Source organism: Papio anubis, chromosome 7, assembly GCF_008728515.1.
Source record: "Papio anubis isolate 15944 chromosome 7, Panubis1.0, whole genome shotgun sequence".
NCBI lineage: Eukaryota > Metazoa > Chordata > Mammalia > Primates > Cercopithecidae > Papio > Papio anubis.
In genome coordinates this window covers 46,261,452-46,282,440 of record NC_044982.1, presented here as the reverse complement: position 1 = coordinate 46,282,440, position 20,989 = coordinate 46,261,452, and the positions used below count along the sequence as shown (strand labels likewise).

At 41.2% G+C, this 20,989-nt stretch overlaps 1 protein-coding gene and 1 long non-coding RNA gene across 5 annotated transcripts in view; one reads left to right on the top strand and one right to left on the bottom strand.

Moving 5' to 3' along the window:
• Positions 1–8,096: 8,096 nt before the first annotated feature.
• Positions 8,097–14,117, bottom strand: LOC103886290. 2 transcript variants are annotated; one of them, XR_001904842.3, is made up of 3 exons: positions 13,549–14,117; positions 12,503–12,580; positions 8,097–11,270 (listed from the first exon to the last, which is right to left on the bottom strand). It is a non-coding gene; the product is annotated as an uncharacterized LOC103886290 (long non-coding RNA). The 2 variants fall into 2 exon arrangements; XR_001904843.3 differs by having other exon boundaries at positions 12,511–12,580.
• A 15-nt stretch (positions 14,118–14,132) lies between these two features.
• The window catches only part of PPM1A (protein phosphatase, Mg2+/Mn2+ dependent 1A), a 55,237-nt gene continuing 48,380 nt past the window's right edge, over positions 14,133–20,989 (top strand). Inside the window, exon 1 of one of the 3 annotated variants that reach the window (XM_003901886.5) lies at positions 14,133–14,427. In XM_003901886.5, coding sequence (XP_003901935.1) covers positions 14,229–14,427 — 199 coding nt within the window. In that variant the 5' untranslated portion in view covers positions 14,133–14,228. Of the gene's footprint in view, positions 14,428–17,400; positions 17,854–18,273; positions 18,658–20,989 lie in introns of those variants that run through there. The other 2 variants (XM_021941276.2, XM_009211660.4) reach the window with 2 other exon arrangements.

Sequence of the window (20,989 nt, the reverse complement as noted above, 5' to 3'; positions counted from 1 at the left end):
TTAGTAGAGATGGGGTTTCACCGTGTTAGCCAGGATGGTCTCGATCTCCTGATCTCGTGGTCCGCCCGTCTCACCCTCCCAAAGTGCTGGGATTACAGGTGTGAGCCACAACGCCCGGCTTTTTTCTTTTTTTTTGAGACAGAGTCTTGCTCTGTCCCCCAGGCTCGAGTGCAGTGGCTCAATCTCGGCTCACTGCAAACTCCACCACCTGGGTTCACGCCATTCTCCTGCCTCAGCCTCCTGTGTAGCTGGGACTATAGGCACCCACCACCACGCCCAGCTAATTTTTTGTATTTTTAGTAGAGATGGGGTTTCACCGTGTTAGCCAGGATGGTCTCGATCTGCTGACCTCGTGATCCGCCCGTCTCGGCCTCCCAAAGTGCTGGGATTACAGGCTTGAGCCACCGCGCCTGGCCCGAGCTACAAATTTCTAAGCACTGCTTGAGCTGTATCCCATAAGCTTTGGCATGTTGTATTTTTGTTTTCAATAATCTCAAAGTATTTTATAATTTCTCTTGTGATTTATTATTTGAACCATTGACTAACAGCATGTTGTTTGAGTTCTACATATTTGAAATTTTTTTATATTTTCTTCTGTTATTGACTCCTAATTTCATTATATTGTGGTCAGAGAACATCCTTTGCATGATTTCAATCCTTTTAAACTTATTGAGACTTGCTTTATGGCCTAACATATGTTCTATCCTGGACAATGTTTCATGTGCACTTGAGAAGAATGTCTATTTTGCCATTATTGGGTAGTGTGTTCTATAAATATTTGTTGAGTCTACTTGGTTTATCTTCTTGTTCAAGTCTTCTAGGCTTAATTTATAGTGTTATTTACGTTTATTTGAATGATCTTCTGTCTAGTTGTTTTATGCATTATTGGAAGCAGAGTATTGAAGTCCCCAAATATTACTGTTGAACTGTTAATTTTTCCTTTACATTCTGTCTGTTTTTCCTTCATATATTTTAGGGATTTGTTGTTAAGTGGAAATATGTTTATAACTGTTATATCCTATTGATGAATTGACTCTTTTATTATTATAAAATGTTCCTTTGTCTCAGTAATAATCTTTGTCTTAAAGTCTATTTTCTCTAATATTAATATACCCTCCCCAAGTCTCATTTCCTTACTGATTGAACAGTATACCTTTTTCCATCTCTTTAACTTCAACATTCTTCGTGTCTTTGAATCTTAGGTGTCTCTCTTGTTAAGTGAATACGATTTGATTCTGTTGGTTTTTTACCCATGCTACTAATCTCTGCCTTATTTAATGTAATTACTGAAAAGATGGGATTTATGCCAACCATTTGCTATTTGGTTCCTACATGTCTTATGTCTCTTTTATTTCTCTATTCCTTCATCATTGCCTTCTTTAATATTAAAGAGATACTTTCTAGTATACTATTTTGATTCCTTTGTGATTTCATTTACTACATATGTTATTTGAGTTATTTTCTTAGTGATCGTCTCAGAAGTTACAATTGAGATCTTAATTATAACAATCTGATTCAGATTAATAGCATCTCACTTTTAATTGTATAGAAAATCTTTGCTTCATTGCAACGAAAGCTAAAATCAACAAATGGGATCTAATTAAACTAAAGAGCTTCTGCACAACAAAAGAAACTATCATCAGAATGAACAGGCAACCTACAAAATGGGAAAAAAAATTTTGCAATCTACCCATCTGGCAAAGGTCAAATATCCAGAATCTACAAGGAATGTAAACAAATTTACAAGAAAAAGAACAAACAACACCATCATAAAGTGGGCAAAAGATATGAACAGACACTTCCCAAAAGAAGACATTTATGTGGCCAACAAACATGTGAAAAAAAGGCTCAGCATCACCAATCATTAGAGAAAGGCAAATCAAAATCATAACGAGATGCCATCTCATGCCAGTCAGAATGGTGGTTATTAAAAAGTCAAGAAACAATAGATGCTGGTGAGGCTGTGGAGGAATAGAAACACTTTTACACTAATTTGCATTAGTTCAACCATGGTAGAAGACAGTGATTTACCCTTTCTCCTTTGCACTGTTATTATTATACAAATTAAATCCTTATACATTGTATTCTGATCAGCATTGGCTCGTAATTATTGCATTATGCGATTGTTCTTTAAATCAGACATGATAAAAAGCATTATATGCAAAAAATACATTTATACTGTCTTTTATATTTACTTATGCAGTTACTTTTACAGGTACTCATGCTCTTTATTCCTTCACATGGACTCAAGTTACTTTCTAGTGTCCTTTTGTTTCAGTCTGAAGAACTCCCTTTAGCATTTCTTGTAGAGATGGTTTTCTAGCAAAAAATTCTCTCAAGTTTTGTTTCTTTTTATCTGAGAACGCCTTCGTTTTTCCTTTATTTTTGAAGTACAGTTTTGCTGGATCTAGAACTCTTGGTTAACAATCTTTTCCTTTCAGCACTTTGAACATGCCATCCCACTGAATTCTGGCTTGTATATTTTTAGAAAAGAAATCAGTGGTAAATCTTATTGAGCATTTCTGTATGTGATAAGTCATTTCTCTCTTGCTGCTCTCAATAGTCCTTCTTTGCTTTTGGTTTTTGGCAGTTTGATTACGTTGTGTCTGTCTCTGAGTTTTTTTCTACTTGGAGTTTATTAATCTTATTAACTGTAAACATTCAAGTTTTTCATCAAATTTTGGAGGTTTTAGGCTTTTTTTCAAATGTTCTTTCATACTTTTCTCTCATTTTTTAATGGGACTTTTATTAAGAATATACTGGTCCACTTGGTGTCCTATAGATCTCTGAGGTGCTATTCATTTATCTTTACTCTTTTTTATTTATGTTCCTTAGACTGGATGATATCAATTGATCTATCTTCAAATTCACTGATTCTCAAATATGCTGCTGGAGCCCTCCAGTCAATTTTTAATTTCAGCTACTATACTTTCAACTCCAGGATTTCAATTTGTTTCTTTCTTTATAATCACTAACTCCATTAATAATATTTTTTTGGTGAATCATTGTTCTCATGCTTTCTTTCAGTTCTTTAGACATGAGTTTCCTTAATTCTTTGAACATATTTTAAAGAGCTGATTTAAAGCCCTTGTCTAGTAAGTCCAATACCTGATTTTCCCTCAGGATAGTTTCTATCTGCTGTTTTTTCTTCTGATGTATGAATTATACCTTCTGGTTTTATTTCATAGGTGATGGTTAATTTTATGCATCTACTTGACTGGATCATGAGATGCTCAGCTATTTAGTAAACATTATTTCTGGGTGTGTCTGTGAGGGTATTTCTGGATAAGGTTAGCATTTGAATCAGTAGACTGAGTAAAGCAGATTGCCTTCTTGATATGGGTGGGCATCATCCAATCTGTCAAGGCCCTGAATAGAACAAAAAGACAGATGAAGAGAGCGTTTTCTCTCTGACTGACTGCTTGAGCTAGAACATTGGTCTTCTGCTGTTTTCAAATTGGGACTTACATCATCAGTACTACTAGGCCTTTGGACTCAGACTGGAGCTACAGCATCAGCTTTCCTGGACCTCCAGCTTGTAGATGGCGGAAATCATGGGATTTCTCAGCCTGCATCATAGCATGAGCCATTTTCTTAGGCTAAACACACACACACACACACACACACACACACACACACACACACACGTCCTATTTGTTGTTTCTCTGGAAAACCCTAATATACCATGTCTTGTAACGTTTTGTTGAAAATAAATGTTTTAAATAATATAACATGGCAACTCTAGGAATCAGATTCTCCTCTCTTCCCAGGGGTTTGTTGTAGTTGCTGTTTGTTGTTGTTGTTTGTTTAGCAACTTCTCTGAACAAATTCTATAAAGTCTGCATTCTTTGTCATGTGTGACTACTGAAGTCTCTGCTTAGTTAGCTTAGTAGCGCTAATCCTGAGACAGAAACTTCCTTGAATGCTCAGAAACAATAAATCTCCCGGTGCTTGTTAAGGGGCTCTGTGTACATATTGGGACACACTCAGTCAGGCAGTATACAACTCTGCCTTAGGTTTTATTGCTTGCTTGTGTAGACCCTTAAAGTCAGTCAGAGGTGACAGTTTAGAGCTTTCTCAGGTCTTTCACGACCATGTACACATCCCTGGGCATACACACAGCTTTAAACATTCACATAGCCTTCTAGATTCTCAGGAATATGCCTGGCACTTTTCAAAGTTCCCCATGGACACATTATTCTCCAACTTTTATTTTTAAGCTTTTTGGTTAGCCTATTGTTTGCTTCAGCTGTTATCCATTGCTTCAGGTTTCCATGACATTAAACAATCATTGATCATTTTTGATAAATATTTGGAGGGTAAAGGCTGTTTGTGCTGAGCAAGCTCTGAGTCATGTCAATAAAGGCAGCCTTGAGAATGGGGTCTTCTGGGGAACCACTAGGCAGGTCAAACAATGACAATTCTCTGGAGATGGGGCTTTGAAGGAGCCCCATCCCTATTCTGCATCTTCCAGTGGTTGTCAGGCTGCTAATTTTTGCTGTAATTGCAGGTTGCTCATTTTTAAGCATACCATGAAACTGGGAGAGGAAGTGTGTGGAGTACCGAAATAAGGCAAGTTAAAACACAACAAAGCTCACTGTTCTTACCATTATTCAATGATTTTTATTGAATAAATGTTTCTGATATTGCCACAAGCCCATAAGCTAATTTTCAGAGTTCTGAAAAAAATACTGATTGTGACCATTTTGCCAGTGTTCTAATTGCTTTTATGAAGAAGATTTTCTAAGGTCCTTAGTCTGCAATTTTCTCTGTCTTCTGTTAGTTAACACCTTCTAACACCTAACCTCAGTTGTCCTGTAGTGCCACTTCTGCCTTATTCTATCATTAAAACAGTACAAATGCATACCTAACTTTAAGGAAAATGGGCATCTATTCCAACTCATCATGGGGAAATGGAATTGCTCTTCTAGAACATGTATGTTCTAGAACACATGTGTTCTAGAAGAGCATATGGGACTAGAAACATTGTTGTGGCTATTTTGGGAAAATAAGTTTGTCACAGTCTTCCCTCTAGCCATAATAATTTACAACTCTCCCATAGGCAAAATTCCCAACTCTAAAGAATCTCTAAAATCTTATCTGCTTTATATATTTATTTAAAAACAGCAAAAATTGGAATCAGACAGGGTTCAAATTATATCTACTCATTTTCTCTACAAATTTGGACAGGTAGCTTAACCTCTGTGAGCTTTTGTTTCTCATCTGTAAAATATAGGCAATAACACCTACCTTGAAGGTATATCGTCAGGATTGATAAAGATTCTAGCAAATGGCAATTGGTCAATAAATTGTGGCTATTATTTACATTTCTTGCCATTTTTAATAGGGTTTGACACACTATGTTTTCTTTGTATATGTGGTGTTTGATTAACTTGGCTCTTTTCAGATGTGGTGGGTTATGATTTACATCATCTAAAGAATTGTATTGAGAAGTCAGTGAAAATTCTTGCCCTTAGAGGTTTCCAACTAATATTAAATAACTAAGAAAGATACATCCAAATGAGATAGAATTACAAAGAGTACTTCATGGGCTTTTAAACACCCTCTTGTAACATTGCCTTTGGGAATTTAAGTGTAGGACAGCAGAAATTTTATATGTTGTCAATTCAGTGTGCTACTGTATTTCAGTTTTTGCTTTTCAATTTAGGCAGAACTGACATGTGATGATGATTTTAGTGATGACAGTCTAAATAGTCTGACTGCCTTTAAGCCAATATTTATGGGTACATAACCCAGATATGATACACATGACTCACCAGGCCATATAAGTCACTGGTATTTTATATCAAGCCAAGATTTTTCTTTTGGCATCGCATGTTTCAAGTACTCACATTGTTCCCTTTAACCTTTCCATGCTTTTATTGTGACTGACAACACAAGAGAGTTTTGTGTATCTTGCCTACTTGAACAAAGGTCAGTACTTTTATGTCCCCCAAGAAACGTACATACAGTTCTTTAAAAGTTCAGATGCATATATCTTATTATTTCTTTTAAGAACCTAGAATGGTCATAAAGTATCATTTGAACAACAAATTATTTCCAACAGATATTTATAATAGCATTTATATGATATATATTAGAGCCTGGTAAATAGTTTGCAATATAGTAGTCCCCCCTTTGGAGTTTCATTTTCCATAGTTTCTGTTACTTGTGGTCAACTGTGGTCCAAAAACATTAAAGAGAAATTTCCAGACATCATCGGCTCCTGATACTCAACCATTGACGTTTCATAGCTTGATGATTTAGAATCACCCAAAACAGACGATCCTCCTTCTAATGTATCATGAGAAGGTCAATAGTAGCCTAATGCTGTGTTATTCACCTCACTTCATCTTCTCATGTAGGCATTTTATCATCTCACATCATCACAAGAGAAGGGTGAGTACAGTACAATATGATATTTTGAGAGACAGGGAGAGAGAGAGACCAAATTCATATAGCTTTTACTACAGGATGTTGTTATAAATGTTTGACTTTATTATGTTACTGTTGTTAATCTCTTACTATGCCTGATTTGTAAATTAAACTTTGTCATAGGTATGTATATATAGGTAAAAACATAGTTCATATAGGGTTCAGTACTATCCACAGTTTCAAACATCCACTGAGGGTCTTGGAACAGATCCCTGCAGATAAAGGGGGCACTACTGTCCATTTTTTACATCTACATTTGATGATGTTTGACACATAGTAGATTCTTTTTTATTTTTCTTTTGAGATGGAGTCTTGCTCTGTGACCCAGGCTTGAGTGCACTGGCATGATCTCAGCTCACTGCAACCTCCACTTCCTGGATTCAAGTGATTCTCCTGCCTCAGCCTCCCAGGTATCTGGGATTACAGGTGCCCATCACCATACTCGGCTAATTTTTTTTTTTTTTTTTTTTTTTTTTTTTTTAGTAGAGATGGGGTTTCACCATGTTGGCCAGGTTGGTCTCAAACTCCTTACTTCAAGTGATCCGCCCACCTCAGCCTCCCAAAATGCTGGGATGACAAGCATGAGCCACCACGCCCACTGACACATAGTAGATTCTTAACTAACACTTGGTTTGATGGATTATTCTTTCTGGTGGCTTATGATTTACACCATCTAATGCATAGGCTGAATTTGACAGTGTTATGGAAGTTGCTGTTTTGGTTCATTTATATAGAGTCTACAGATTCTGCAGCTGTAATATAATGGCCATAATAACTTTTATTATGAAACATTTATTGGGTGGCTAAAATGTACTAGTTAAAAAATTAAAAATAAAATTAGTTATAGTTCTTTTCCAAAGGGCTATTCTGGGTTTACTTTGAAGACTACCAATATAGACTGTGATGGTTAATACTGTCAACTTGATTGGATTGAAGGATGCAAAGTATTGATCCTGGGTGTGTCTGTGAGAGTGTTGCCAAAGGAGATTAACATTTGAGTCAGTGGGCTGGGAAAGGCAGACCTACCCTTAATCTGGGTGGGCACCATCTAATCAGCCGCTGACGCAGCTAGAATATAAGCAGGGAGAAAAATATGAAAACAGAGACTGACCTAACCTCCCAGCCTACATCTTTCTCCCGTGCTGGATGCTTTCTGCCCTCAAACATCGGACTCCAAGTTCTTCAGTTTTGAAACTCATATTGGTTCTCCTTGCTCCTCAGCCAGCAGATGGCCTATTGTGGGACCTTGTGATAGTGTGAGTTAATACTTAATAAACTCCTCTTTATGTGTATATCTGTTCCATTAGTTCTGTCCCTCTAGAGAACCCTGACTAAGACCATTAAATGAAATAAAGAAAATCTAGGCTGGGAGCAGTGACTCATGCCTGTAATCCCACTATTTTGGGAGGCCGAGGTGGGTGGATCACCTGAGGTCAGGAGTTTGAGACCAGCATGGCCTACGTGGTGAAACCCCGTCTCTACTAAAAATACAAAAAAATGAGCAGGGTGTGGTGGTGGGTGCCTATAATCTCAGCTACTCGGGAGGCTGAGGCAGGAGAATTGCTGGAACCTGGGAGGTAGAGGTTGCAGTGAGCCAAGATTGTGCCATTGCACTCCAGCCGGGGCTGACAACAGAGAGATTCCATCTCAAAAAAAAAAAAAAAAAAATCAAAATCTAATAGCAACAAAGACTCAACATATGAAGTGTATGTATTTGTTCCATATGTCCATGAGCAACAACAAATCTGAACACAGTATGTAAGAAGTTGAAGTCATCTTTGACATTATTGAGGTCTTTACTAAATCCTTTCTTAATTTATTTTACCCCATCTCATCAATACATGTCAAGGCAGCTTGCTTCCCAAGTATTAAAACTTGTCTCTGCAAAGGATCTCAAGACTTTTATATCAAGATGAAAATATCTGCCTTAGGTAAAGGCACCTTGACTATCATCTTCACTGGATAGCACAAGGCATAAATTGATTTATGGAATATTAAATGTGTTTGGGAGAGTACTGAGTGGTTCCTGGAGAATATTTTGGGGGGTAACAAGTATTGACCTGAAATCGAACCACTTAAGTGAGCTTCTATTTTACCTACACTTAACCTGGCCTTCCCACAAGATACTTCTTGCAACATTTTATGAAATTTACCAGCCAAGGTTACTTGAGTTACTGGCAAAAATATCCATATATATTAATAGTTCCCAGAAAATGGAAACATGAACCCCAGTAACAAAAGCTCTGTAAAAGACCGCATTCCTACCACCAAAATGTAATCTCTATGTCATTTAAAGCTGAAAGCAAATTTCGCCTTCTCTTTAAGGATATATTAAACTGACATGAAAGGATTTTTCTGCCTCCACTTTTGCTTTCCTAAAATCTCTTCTTTACAGTGCAGCAAGAGCAATGCACAGATCGGATCATGTCATTACTCTGCATAAAAACCTCCAGTGGTTTTCCATCACACTTAGAATAAGATTTTTAAAAATCCTTACTGTGGCCTAAAGGCACCCTGCCTATATCATACCCTCCTTCCACTCAGCATGCCCAGACATCTCAGAATTGTCTTTCCTGGACACACCAAGCTCACTTCCACCACAGGGCCTCTGCCCGTTCCTGGGACATTCTTCCCCCAGATATTCTAAGGTGGCTTCTTCCTGCCATTCAGGTCTGCCCAGCTGCCACCTCCTCTCACAGGCTTTCCCTGAGCATCTAAAGTAACCTCTCCTTCAGCACCTCTCTCACGCTGCCCACCCATGTCATACTTTACTTTGCAATCAGACCCAGCCTGATCTAACATTTATATTACCAGCCTGGCCCCTACCTACCAAAGGAGCTGGAGTTTTCAGATTCTGGTGCTAACCTGAATTCTACCTGCCACTTCTCTACAAAGAGGCCTCTGCCGTGTTTCTACCAGTAGCAGGATGACTTGAAGCTCTCCACGGACATGTGGTAGGTGTGGAGGTGTCGATGGATATTGCCTTAGCTTTTGCCTTATGTGGGATTTTTAAGAAATGTGCAAGAAAGTGTATTAGGAGAAGGCAGGATAGAAGTTTTTCTTATGTGAAGAGAGCAGGAGAATGGAGGAAGTGACTGCTGGAAGCAAAACTCTAAGAAAAAAACAATTTTACATGGAGCTTAAGAAATATTTTGCTGTGTAATGTGCATTATAACTCTTCTCCCATCTCCCTAAGGCATCTTTGGTAAAGATGTCATTGTTGGGCTTTTTGTTTTCCATGGGACAATGCACTGAAAGGGCCTCAAGGGAAAGCAAGTCGTCTCTGGAAAGCTTAGCCAGAATTTGCAACAGAAAGAGTGGGAATTTTGGAATCAGATGGTCCTAGGCTTGCAAAATAGCTCTTTTTCACAGCTTTAGCTTCCTCCTTTGTAAAATGGGGAAAAAAAATAGTTTCTTTTTTTGCAAAGTTGTTGTGAGAATTAAATAACCTCATGAGGGACATTGTATGGAGCTTGGCACATTCTAGGCCCTCTTTTTATATTGAACTAAAATGATCTTCTCTGAATCAATTCCCATGAATTGATTCTAGTTCTATTCTGCAGAACATTGATTCTTTAACCTTTTTCATGTAATGGTGCTCCAGTTTGTCTAGATCCTTCAAGAAGAGAAAATGCATATCAACATCTTTGTATCTAGTTGCTGTTAGGCTTAAAATTATGTCATTGTTCAATTATTGCTTTTATTATACAGTAAAAACACATTTAGAAGAGAATCAAGATAAATATTAGAAGTTAATCTAGTTACTGAACACATTTCTTAAATATTTAAGAAAAATAAGATCAACACACATTTGACCGTGGCAGCTTTTCTAAAGGCAAAAGATCTAATTTGGTGATTAACTAACCACATTGAGCACTCATTAGGTGTCAGGGATGTACCAGTTCTTCTATTGTATTTGCGTGTTTTTAATTATGAATAACCAAATACAAAAATCAAAGTAGTTTAAACAATGAGGAGCATTTATTACCATTCTTAAAAATAAATTCCCAAGGTGGGCAATTGCAGGGATGGCTCAATGGCTTTACAATGTGAAAGACCCAGCCACTTGCTATCAGTTCTTTTCTCTACATTACCTTGGTTCTTTGCAAGATAACTTTGAAATTCCAGGCTTACATACAGAAGTAACAACACATGGCTGAGGAAGGCATTTTCTCTCCTGTGATTCTTCTTATTAGGGAAGAAAACCCCTCTATCCCCTCAAGGTTTCTCAAGTCCCTTTATCCAGAATTGGGCTACCTCTCTATGTCCACAGGCAGTGCTTCTCAATTTTTTCACACCATGACACAAATAGAAAGATAAAGTTTTTGTGACACAGAGGGGTACCTGGGTAATGTTGCTTGTGGCCAGTCATACTATCCCAGGGCTTCAGCAGCTCAGCCTCACTTGAATGTCCCAAGGGCTTAAGGGATCAATACCTTATCACATCTATGACCCATCTGAGACATACCAGGGTATGCTGGCACATAGATTGGTATGCTCTGCTCTAAGCTACAAAGGAGGGTGAGAGAGCATGCATCCATATCCAGGCTGTAGTGTGAGAAGGATCTGCAAACGAGGAGGCTCTGCCAAGTAGTAGGAAGTGGTGGGGCAACCAACCGCGTCAGTCATCTTTCCAAGGGTGCCTCATCTATTCTATTTTCACAACACAGTTTAGGAGGAAGTATTTCGTAGAGGATAAAACCAAGGCTAATAATTTAAATGACTTGCCTGAGGTCACAGAACCAGTGAGTGGTTCAATTGACACAGCAGATGTAGATCCAGGTGTGTGCTGGGAAATGTTTAACAACCACCTTCCAAATGTAGTTCCAACACGGCTATTGGTTAATATTTTCATTTAAGATAAAAATAAAACAACAAATATGTATGTTAGAGCTTATTAGTCAATGACGTGAGTGACTTCATTGCTAAATTGAATGTTTTTGTGCTATTCACAATGTAACAGTTATAGACACAACATATCTTTAACATTTAATCTTCATAAAACATTTTCTCTGTCACTTAAGCCTAGACCAAGCTTGTCCAACTCTTGGACTGTGGGACGCATACAGTCCAGGATGGCTTTGAATGCAACCCAACACAAATCCGTAAACTTTCTTAAAACATTATGAGATTTTGTGTGTGCAAATGATTTTGTTTCGTTTTGTTTTGTATCAGCTCGCCAGGTATCGTTAGTGTTAGTGTATCCTATGTGTGGCCCAGGACTATTTTTCTTCTGCCAATGTGGCCAAGGGAAGCAAAAGTTGGACACCCCTGGTCTAGCCCACAACCAACAAAGTAATAAGTGAAGCCCTCATGTGTGGTGTCTGCTGATCAAGCTACCAAAGGAAACTCACTGAATGTGGTATTGGGAAGAGATGTACAATTACATATTATAGGGAATTTCCACCATGCAGACACAATGCATGTAAATTGCCTAAAGAACAAAGACAATAGTAAAATGTATTAACATAATTTGGAAGTGATGTTTTTATCACATACTACCTTTGTTTAAAATTTATTTCATTGGAAGTTTATATAATTTAATTTTTATTTCTACTTTTATTTTTATTTATTTATTTATTTTTGAGACGGGGTCTCACTCTGTCGCCCAGGCTGGAGTGTAATGGCACAATCTCAGCTCACTGCAACCTCTGCCTCCTGGGTTCAAGCAATTCTCCTGCCTCAGCCTACCAAGTAGCTGGGATTACAGGCTCCTGCCACCACACCTGGCTAATTTTTGTTTTTAGTAGAGATGGGGTTTCACCATGTTGGCCAGGCTGATCTCAAACACCAGACCTCAGGTGATCTGCCCACCTCAGCCTCCCAAAATGCTGGGATTATAGGCATGAGCCACTGCACCCAGCCTATATCATTTAATTTTTAATAAAGAGTATTTAACAAACAGCAGGCGAAATTCCTGAAAATTTAATAATCTGCTGTCATGAGCCAGTACAGACCAGCTCTCCATACCACTGACTGGAACTAAGTTCAGCACTCTTTCCACTCCTGCTGCCTTTGCTACCAGCATGTAAAAGTGATGATGCTCAGTATCATACAGGGGACAAACCTGGGTACCTGTCATGAATTTCTGTGACCCGTTTTCTCTTCTGTAAAGAAGGAGATTAAGAGTCCTTGCCTTGTCTACCTGCAAGGGTTTTTGAGAGGATTAAACTGGTTAGTCTGTATGATAGTGCTTTGTAAACTGCAGAGTCAGGTACAGATAAAAGGCTTTATTATGATGACCATTTCATCACTGTTTTCAACCAGGCCACCATTGTTAAGGATGCAGTGTGTTGCTACTTTCAAAGGTATGATTTAGTTTGAGATCTTCTGTAATGCCCAGAATAGACAGAAAACACCCAGAATTGTTCTGAAGAAGCCCACTCAAATTTGTGCTAGCCTTTACTTAATACAAACAGCTACCTACATTGTGAGGAAAACTATTTATTTGAAGCTTATAATTCACTCTTTTCTAGCTGCTGCTGGATTGTCTGACGGGTCTTCCCTGGGGTTATGGAATGCTTCTCAATTTCAATAGTTGAATAAAGGTGCTTTTTTTTCTGTCACCCAGCCTGGGGTCCAGGGGCGTGATCTCAGCCTACTGCAACCTCCACCTCCCAAGTTCCAACGATTCTCCTGCCTGTGATTCTCCTGCCTCAGTCTCCCAAGTAGCTGGGATTACAGGTGTGCACCACCAGGCCTGGCTAATTTTGTATTTTCAGTAGAGACGGGGGTTCCCCATGTTGGCCAGGCTGGTCTTGAACTCCTGGCCTCAAGTGATCCACTTGCTTTGGCCTCCCAAAGTCCTGGGATTACAGCTGTGAGCCACTGCACCCAGACTATTTTTAATTTTTATTTTTTTTTAAAGTTGCTTTGCTTTTTGTACCAGATCAACTCGCCAAGTTATTTGCTATGGATTATACCTCTCCATAAAATGTGGTTTCCTGATTATAAATTAAATATCCCTAATGTCCACATTGAAACACTCTCGAAACTTAAATGACTATAAACTATTTGCCTTGAGTTTGCTGAACTTGTCTTTGGGCTGTAGAAAACTCTTTTCTGCCAAGCTCTTTTCCACATCAGACCCTTTGCCCATGCTAACCCCTCTACCTGGAAAGTTCTCCCCTGATTAGGAAGCTGACTCCTTCTCATCCTTTAGATCAAATGCTGCCTTCTTAGAGAGGTTTGCACTGAATAGCTGTCTCAAGTCATCTCCCCGATCTGTTTCCTTATTTATTTTCTTCACAGCATGGATCACAGTATATAATTTCCTGTCTATCTGTTGACTTACTTGTCTATGCCTCTTATTATTATGTTGGCTCTTTGTGGGCAGGTCTTGCCCATTGATGTCATTATCTACCTCCAGTGTCCCACATAGTGCTTGGTGCACAATAGCTGTCTGATGAACAGATGAACTTATCTGACAAGATCCACGCTAGTACTGTAAGGCTGTGGCCATATACGGCTATCTTGAAGTAAAAGCCTACCCTAAAGACTATCCAAGGCTTGGCCTGTGGTGTTCACAGTTGCCCAGGTTTCTCTCAGGCCCCAGGATGAGCCACAGTGGTAGCCTAAGACTGGTGGCTGCTCCCCTCTGCCCCGCCCTAATGGGGCTGCCCCAGTGATGTCACACAGGACAGGATTCTCTAATCCTTTTCATTCTGTAACAGTCCTCTACGCAGCTAAGTTTCTCATAACACATTATGATGTAGGGGAGGGAGGAAGGAGGGCTGAGGTAGGGGGTACACCCTCTCCCTGAATGAAATTCATTTGGGGCACTGTCTGCTCGCATGTTCTGCTCTGGGACAAAATGGGTGGCAGAAGCTACAATTTGTACTAAGCTAATGAAAAGAGAGAAGACAAGAATGGGGAAGAGAAGGGCGAAGAAGGCAAAAAGAGAAGAGAAGAAAAAGAGAAGAGAGAGAAGGAGAAATGAGAAAAGAAGAAACCAAATGAAGAGGATGTGTGAGAGAAAAAAATACGAAACAGGTAGTGAGGGAGGAAGGAATTGTTGAATCTATGTTCTGGTTGGCTTTCTAACTCTCAAGTAGTGACTGGCTTCAGTGTAAAAGGATGGTGAGGGGTATTCTCAAATACTAGCCTCCTGAGGGAGTCACTCAATTACTGACATATATTTTGAGAGGTCCAGGTAAATCTGCCTCAAGGGTGACTCTCCTGGAGAGTAATTTGGGAACAGGAATGTAAATCTTTTTTTTTAAGTCACAATTATGGAGGAAAGGGAAAGAAAGTATTGCTGACCAGATTGAACTTTAGACTCCACACTACAACCCCTGTCCTCACCCCAAGCCTCCCAATTACTAGGCTATCAACACACGCTAAATTCAGGACTTTAAAGCCAGTCTTGTAGATAATATTTTTCTTTGTTAATTGAAATATAAACAGATTTCCAAAGCAGAGCAAGATAATTTTATAATATACCTATAAAAATTACTAAAATGTTATCATCGTGGCAATATATTCCCACTAAAATCTTACTATGAACATCCCAAGTATGTGTAGGAGGCCTGGCAAAGTCTTACAGTTCAGAAGATAACTTTCAATCCTGTTTTTTCAATGTTCTTTTTCCTTTCTATTAGTCCCCCCACCTTAGCAGAAGGTTTAATAAAAGGGGATATGATATTAAACATAGGTAATCAGACAATATTCATATCTTTGTTTCGAATTTTAAAATGTTAATCTTATTACCCATGAGCTTCCCAGTTCATACCAAAATGTCCCAGCAAGCTGTATTCAGAAATAAAAAGTAGTAGGAAGGTGCCGCTTCATCGGCAGACTGTACACTGTGTAGACTCCTTGCAAACCTCTTTCCGTTCATATTTTCTATTTCTCTCCCTCTTCTGCTACAATTGACCCAGATTCTCCAAGTGCAGAACAGAGAGAAGAAAGGTGTGGAAGCCTAAAGGAAGGAAGCAGAAAGATAGGCAGGCTTTTCAAGTTTTCTACTGTCCACTACTCTCACTAGTGACCCAACTTCTGCTTACGAATAAGAAAATTTGTCTTTTAAGAGCGCTCCAAATGGTTGCCACATGAGCTTTTCTAGTTCAGAATGTTAATGAGTCCACCAGCACGCTACTCATGCTGTTACTTGTCTGGACTACTAAGGATTCCAAGAAGGTAGCGTTTCAAAGATCTTTGATCTAATTTCTTTTTTTGGGGGGGGGTGGCGAGGTATGTGGAGAATTAGGAAATGTATCCTCAGATGATACTGAGACCAAATGCATAGTGAATTTTATTTTTATTTTGTATATCTGGAAATGATCCATGTTCATCTTCTTCTAAGAAATTCTAACCCCAAAGATATTGAGTAATTTTTGCGTTCCTTGAAGATTTGGTTTGCCAGTGACTGGCGATTATATATTTGATCCTGTTGTTAGGTTCTAGGTCTAAAAGTAAAGGAAACAGAACCTTCCCCAAAGTCATGTTGAGAAAATTGGAGACGGCTTTTTACAACTTTAAAAGCAGTTAAATGCTTGCTGAATGCCAGAAAGAATGAATAGTTTGCTTTTGATCTAAGAGTTGGGGCAACAAAATGGTTTAGGAGATAGAAAGTAGTAGGGTGCAAATTGCTGTAGTAAGCTCCTCAAGTAAAACAGAGAGGCCTTCAACATAAATTTACCTTTTTTACTGGCCAGAACTCAATTTGGCCAGTAGAAGAACCTGCCTTCTACAGTGAAGTCTTTGTTTTGTGTGTGCATCAGAACATCTTTTAAAAATACGGACTTTTCTTATAACTTCTTTTCCTGTGAATGTGTAGGTCAAATTTGTGAACCGGTTAAGCCGCTGACAAGAGAGGGAAGGGCACCCCAGCCAATGGGAACCCATGCTGGTGATGTACTGCTCCTAGGCTGCGATTCATTGGCTGCCTAGGGTTTGTCATTCTATACCCGGCGTCTGCAAGCAGCGTGGGTCGGGTTTTCTAGCTAGCTGAACTGGATTTTGGCAGCCGGCACGTGCAGTTTCTATTAACTTTAGCTCATCTCTACCTCTTAACAGAAGCAGCTGTTATGTTTCTGATTATTCTCCTGATTTTGAAAAATCCTATTTCCTTCACCTACTTCATTGGAGGTCGTTGGAGGTCCCCTAGGACAGAATCACGTGATTATCTAACATGTGCAAATAAATACAATGTGGAATCCCCTGAGCTACAGAGGGAAAACCTGCCAGAAAGAGCATGTGCCCCGTGCGTGAATCAGCTGCACTCGCACGTGGGTGGGCGGTGGTAGTGTGCGTGTCTCTGCCCTTCGGGACGCGAGGTGTGTGGCCGTGGCACCTGTTTGGGCTTCCTGGGGTCACTGGGAGAGGAAGGCTCTGGAGGCGTGGGACTCTGGGGTAGGGGGGTCCGGCAGCTGCCTGGGATCCATCATGGGTTCGAAGGGCAGCGGCAGACCGCGACGGCGCCCAAGAACGGTGGACAGCTCCGGGTCTGTGATCGGGGCTGCGTGTACACCATCTTCGCAGGGAGTGGGGTTTGTATCTGCAGGCCGGTAGAAGAGCCAGGGCTCGGGGCGCGGACGCCGTAGGGGTAGCTTCCAAGTCCCTACTTGGCCAAGGGCCAGGCATGGAGGGGCTGTCCATCTACTGGGCACCGAATAGTCGCACATTCTGTCCAGTCCCTGGCGCCAGAACGTGAAGGCCCGAGTCCTCGCTGCTATCCGGGACCCGGACGCTCCCTTCGGCTTCAGCCTGGTGCTCCAGGCCGCAAGGCGACGGCGGCGGCAGCAGCGGAGAAAGAGGCTGGGTAGGGCAGTGACGTCATCTGTGGCGGCCCCTCCCCCGCCCGCCAGCCTTCGCCGCAGTTCCTGCCCAACGACATCCGGGTCTCTGTAGCTGCTCGCCGCGCCGCAGCTGTAGCGGCGGCGGAGCCAGCGGGGCGGGGCGAACGGAGGGTGGGGGAGGGGCGACGCGGTCGTGAGCGCGCCTGCGCGGGGCCGCGCTAGAGGCGGCGGCGGCGGCGGCGGCGGCGGCGCTAGGGACGGGAGCGCGCGCGGGAGCTAGAGAGCAGTGGTCTCGGCGCCGGTCCGGCCCGCAGCTTCGGGTCCTCAGGCGGCTGCTGTTCCGGAACGGGTGGTTGGGGAGGGGGGGGGGGGGGACGCTAGACAGGTGAGGCGCGAAAGCGATGAATCCTCGGCTCTTCCTCCTCCTCCTCCGGGACCCGCTCTCTGCCTCCCTCTCCAACGCCCGGATGATCTGAGCCGCGAGGGCGCCGAGAGCCGGGGGCCCGGACGCAACCCGGCTCCTCCCCTCCTCCGCCCCCTCCCCGGCCTGACCTGGCCCGCCGCTGCCGCGGTGACCCCCTCCCCGGCTGCCGCCGCCGCCGCCGCGGTGACCCCCTCCCCGGCTGCCGCCGCCGCCGCCTCGGCCGACCAGGGACCTGCCCGCCTGCGGCTGCTCCGGGTAAGTGCGGCGCTTGGGCCGACGGCGGGCGGGCGGATGGTGCGGGCCTGCGCGGCGGCGGCGGCGGGCAGGCCTGGGGCCTGTAAACAAGCCGGGCGTCTGCCCGGGCGCTCCCGGGAGGAGACGCGACAACTCCACCCCCTGGCCGGCCTCCTCCCCCGAGCCGGGCGGCGGGCGGCGAGGGGTTAACGCTCGGCGAGGGCGGTGGCGGTGAGGCGGGGGCGAGGTGTTTGTGGCGGCGGCGCGGGGAGGGGGCGCGACCCCCTGGCCGTCCGCGGCCGGGAGGGGTGTTTGTGGCGGCGAAGCGGGCGAGGGCCGCGGGCCAGCCTGGCCGGAGAGCGGCCTGCGGAACTTTTCCCGAGCGGGGAGGGGGCGTCCTCCCGCCCCTACCCTCCCGGGCGCGCCGCCCCTGCTGTCCTGGGCTTTGGCCCCTGGGAGGGAGGCGGGGAGATTTCTTTTGAATCGGGCTTAGCCTCGAAAAACCTAATTCTGTAGAAATTGCTTAAGGGTTTACAGGGGGCAGGGCTGAGAAGCTCCTTCAGAACTCAGGTCAGTGAGTGATGCCTCCAGTTCATTCATTATTAAGGCATCGAACACATCCATTGAAGTAAATTCCGATTTCTCATCCTTTTAACTACGTAAATTGGGTAAAACTTCTTGATGTTAGAGCTTGGTTGAGGTATGGTTCTGTTCTGCTTGTAGATTTTAATTAAACTTGGATCCTTTTCTTGAAAGACAGCTGGCTGTGGAGAGCCTTCTACCAACTGCAGTTTTAGATACGTTTTGAAAATTTCATCACCTGAGGTATTTTTTTTCTCTCTCCTCAAACACCACATGGTACTTATAAATCCACAAAGGTCATGCTTCAGTTGTCCAAGCCATGGGATCTGTGTGCTACCCCTGCCTCACCCCGAGGTTCCTGCTAATTGGAATAATGAACTGAATGTGTTTCAAGAAGTGGTTGGAAGAGTGTGAGAGATAGGTGTCATTTTCTCAAAGGAAATGATTTTGACATTATTGAGAGAAATTAGAAATTTTTAAACATTGTTGTGTAAAACAGTCTTTTCAAACTTGCACGTTGGGGTTTTAAACACAACCACTTTACTGAGTGTGTTTCGCTCCGAAAAGTGGAGGGATTTGTTGAAACACCACTCTGCTGAGACTTAGGGTTCCAGAGCACTCAGGAATTTAGCAGAGTTTGGTCCCCAACTCTCTTTGAAATACTTCACTTTTATACTTTTATCTTGCTACATATTGGGCCTTTTCCAAAGATTGTTTTTCTGTAACTCCTTATTTTACAAATGAGAAAATTGAAAATAAGGAGATTTTCTGTTCTTAGATGTTACTTTTGTTGACTTAATGCTTTCTTTACCAATAAATAATTGGAAGCACAAAGTAACATTTCCAAGTGTTACAGTTTTGTTCTTGTTATGTGTAACTTACATGTATCTGATTAAACTTTCAGTCATTTAAGGATGATTACTTTTAACCTGGAAGTTTACAGCAGTACCACATTATTGAAACTATAATGAACTTCCTGCACCACATGGCAGTTGCTTAAGATATTTTAATTTGATATCATAAAACATTTTTAGATCAGTGAAGTAATTACATTATGGGAAAGGTATATTAAGACTGATAATGTTTGAAGTTAACTACCTCCATTATATTTGAGAAATAATAGTCATCAAATTCCTTTTTGTTTGTATCTTTTTATGTATTTTGTATACATATTGTATATTTTTACATGATGGACTGAGGTATATGACCTGTTGAAGGGAACAGTGCAGTAGGAGACAAGGATTGTTTAGTCATGGCTGTGCTCCAAAATATCTGTGTCCATGGACAAGTCCTTTAACCTTTTGAGTTTCAGCTTCCAAATCAGTAAAGCCAGTTGGGCAGATTAGATTATCACATGTACTGTCCAGTTATTACATTTTTAAATTTTCTTATCAATATTGTGTGACTAGTCAACATACCTTTGCCAAATAAATACCTGTTATGTGTGAGGCACTTAAATGTTTCGGTGTTCTAAGGCTGGATTTCTTTCTCGGTTCTGTTTTATTTAACAAATTCTAAGTTGGTGATGGTTCTTTAGAAAAGCTATTCTTGTAAGCTATTCTTGATTTTTCTTTTGGGATTGGGATGTGTAGAGAAACTCTTGAGAGGGAGAAGGATGGAGATTTCATGGGAGACAGAGGGTGGTTGAGACTACAGGTTTGAACAAGCACAGGACCCTTGGTAGTCTGATGTGAAGGACATTATAAAAATACATTATGAAGGTTTTTTCTGTCACTTCAAGCTGGGTCTTGTTAAACCTTTGAAAATTCTGTAATACCTCATTTGTTTTTGAAAGAAATCTATGGCAACATCATTTTGTCATGTGGTAAATATTGCTAAGCAGTTACTAAATACCTATAGTCTTTGAGTTTGTTCAGATTATACCTAGGCCATTTGTTTACTCTAATAGCTAGTAGAATGTACAGCTGATTTTGCTTTAACTGTGTGTGTGCTTATTTGTAATTTTTAATCAAAGAGTGGCATATATCCACAAGGAACTTGTTACCTCTGAAATGCTCGTGAGAACTGGATTAATTTTTTAAGATGTAAATCTATGGTCATGTAGAAGTAATGTAGCAAGGTGATATTTTGATGATCCCCTCAAATGATTATCTAACTCTTGCCTGGGCACCTGACTCTGAGTCAGTATACTCTTGAATACTTTCCATCCTTAATCAAATCAGGAGAAAGAGACAGCCATGTAAGAAGATTGACCCTGGCAGGGTTTTGTAAGAGTTAAGCAAGAAGATAAAACAAGGCATGGCCCTGTGAAATATATAAACCTTGGAGAAGGGGAGAAGGTATGGTGAGGCAACTGGGTAAAAGTTGTGTCGTCTTCTATGTTGGGTAGTAATTTTATGTCACAGTGTGTCCTGTCTTCCATCTCAAATAACAAATTTTAAAATTAAGTTGTGTTTATTATTTTGCTATTAACCAAGATACATAAATTAACTGACCTGGGATTATTAGCCATTCATATATGAAATAAACTTGGGTTAACCTATATCAAAATCAAAAGATTATGTTCTTTACTCTTCACTCTTTCTAATGTCTTATGTTCTCCATATTACATAAC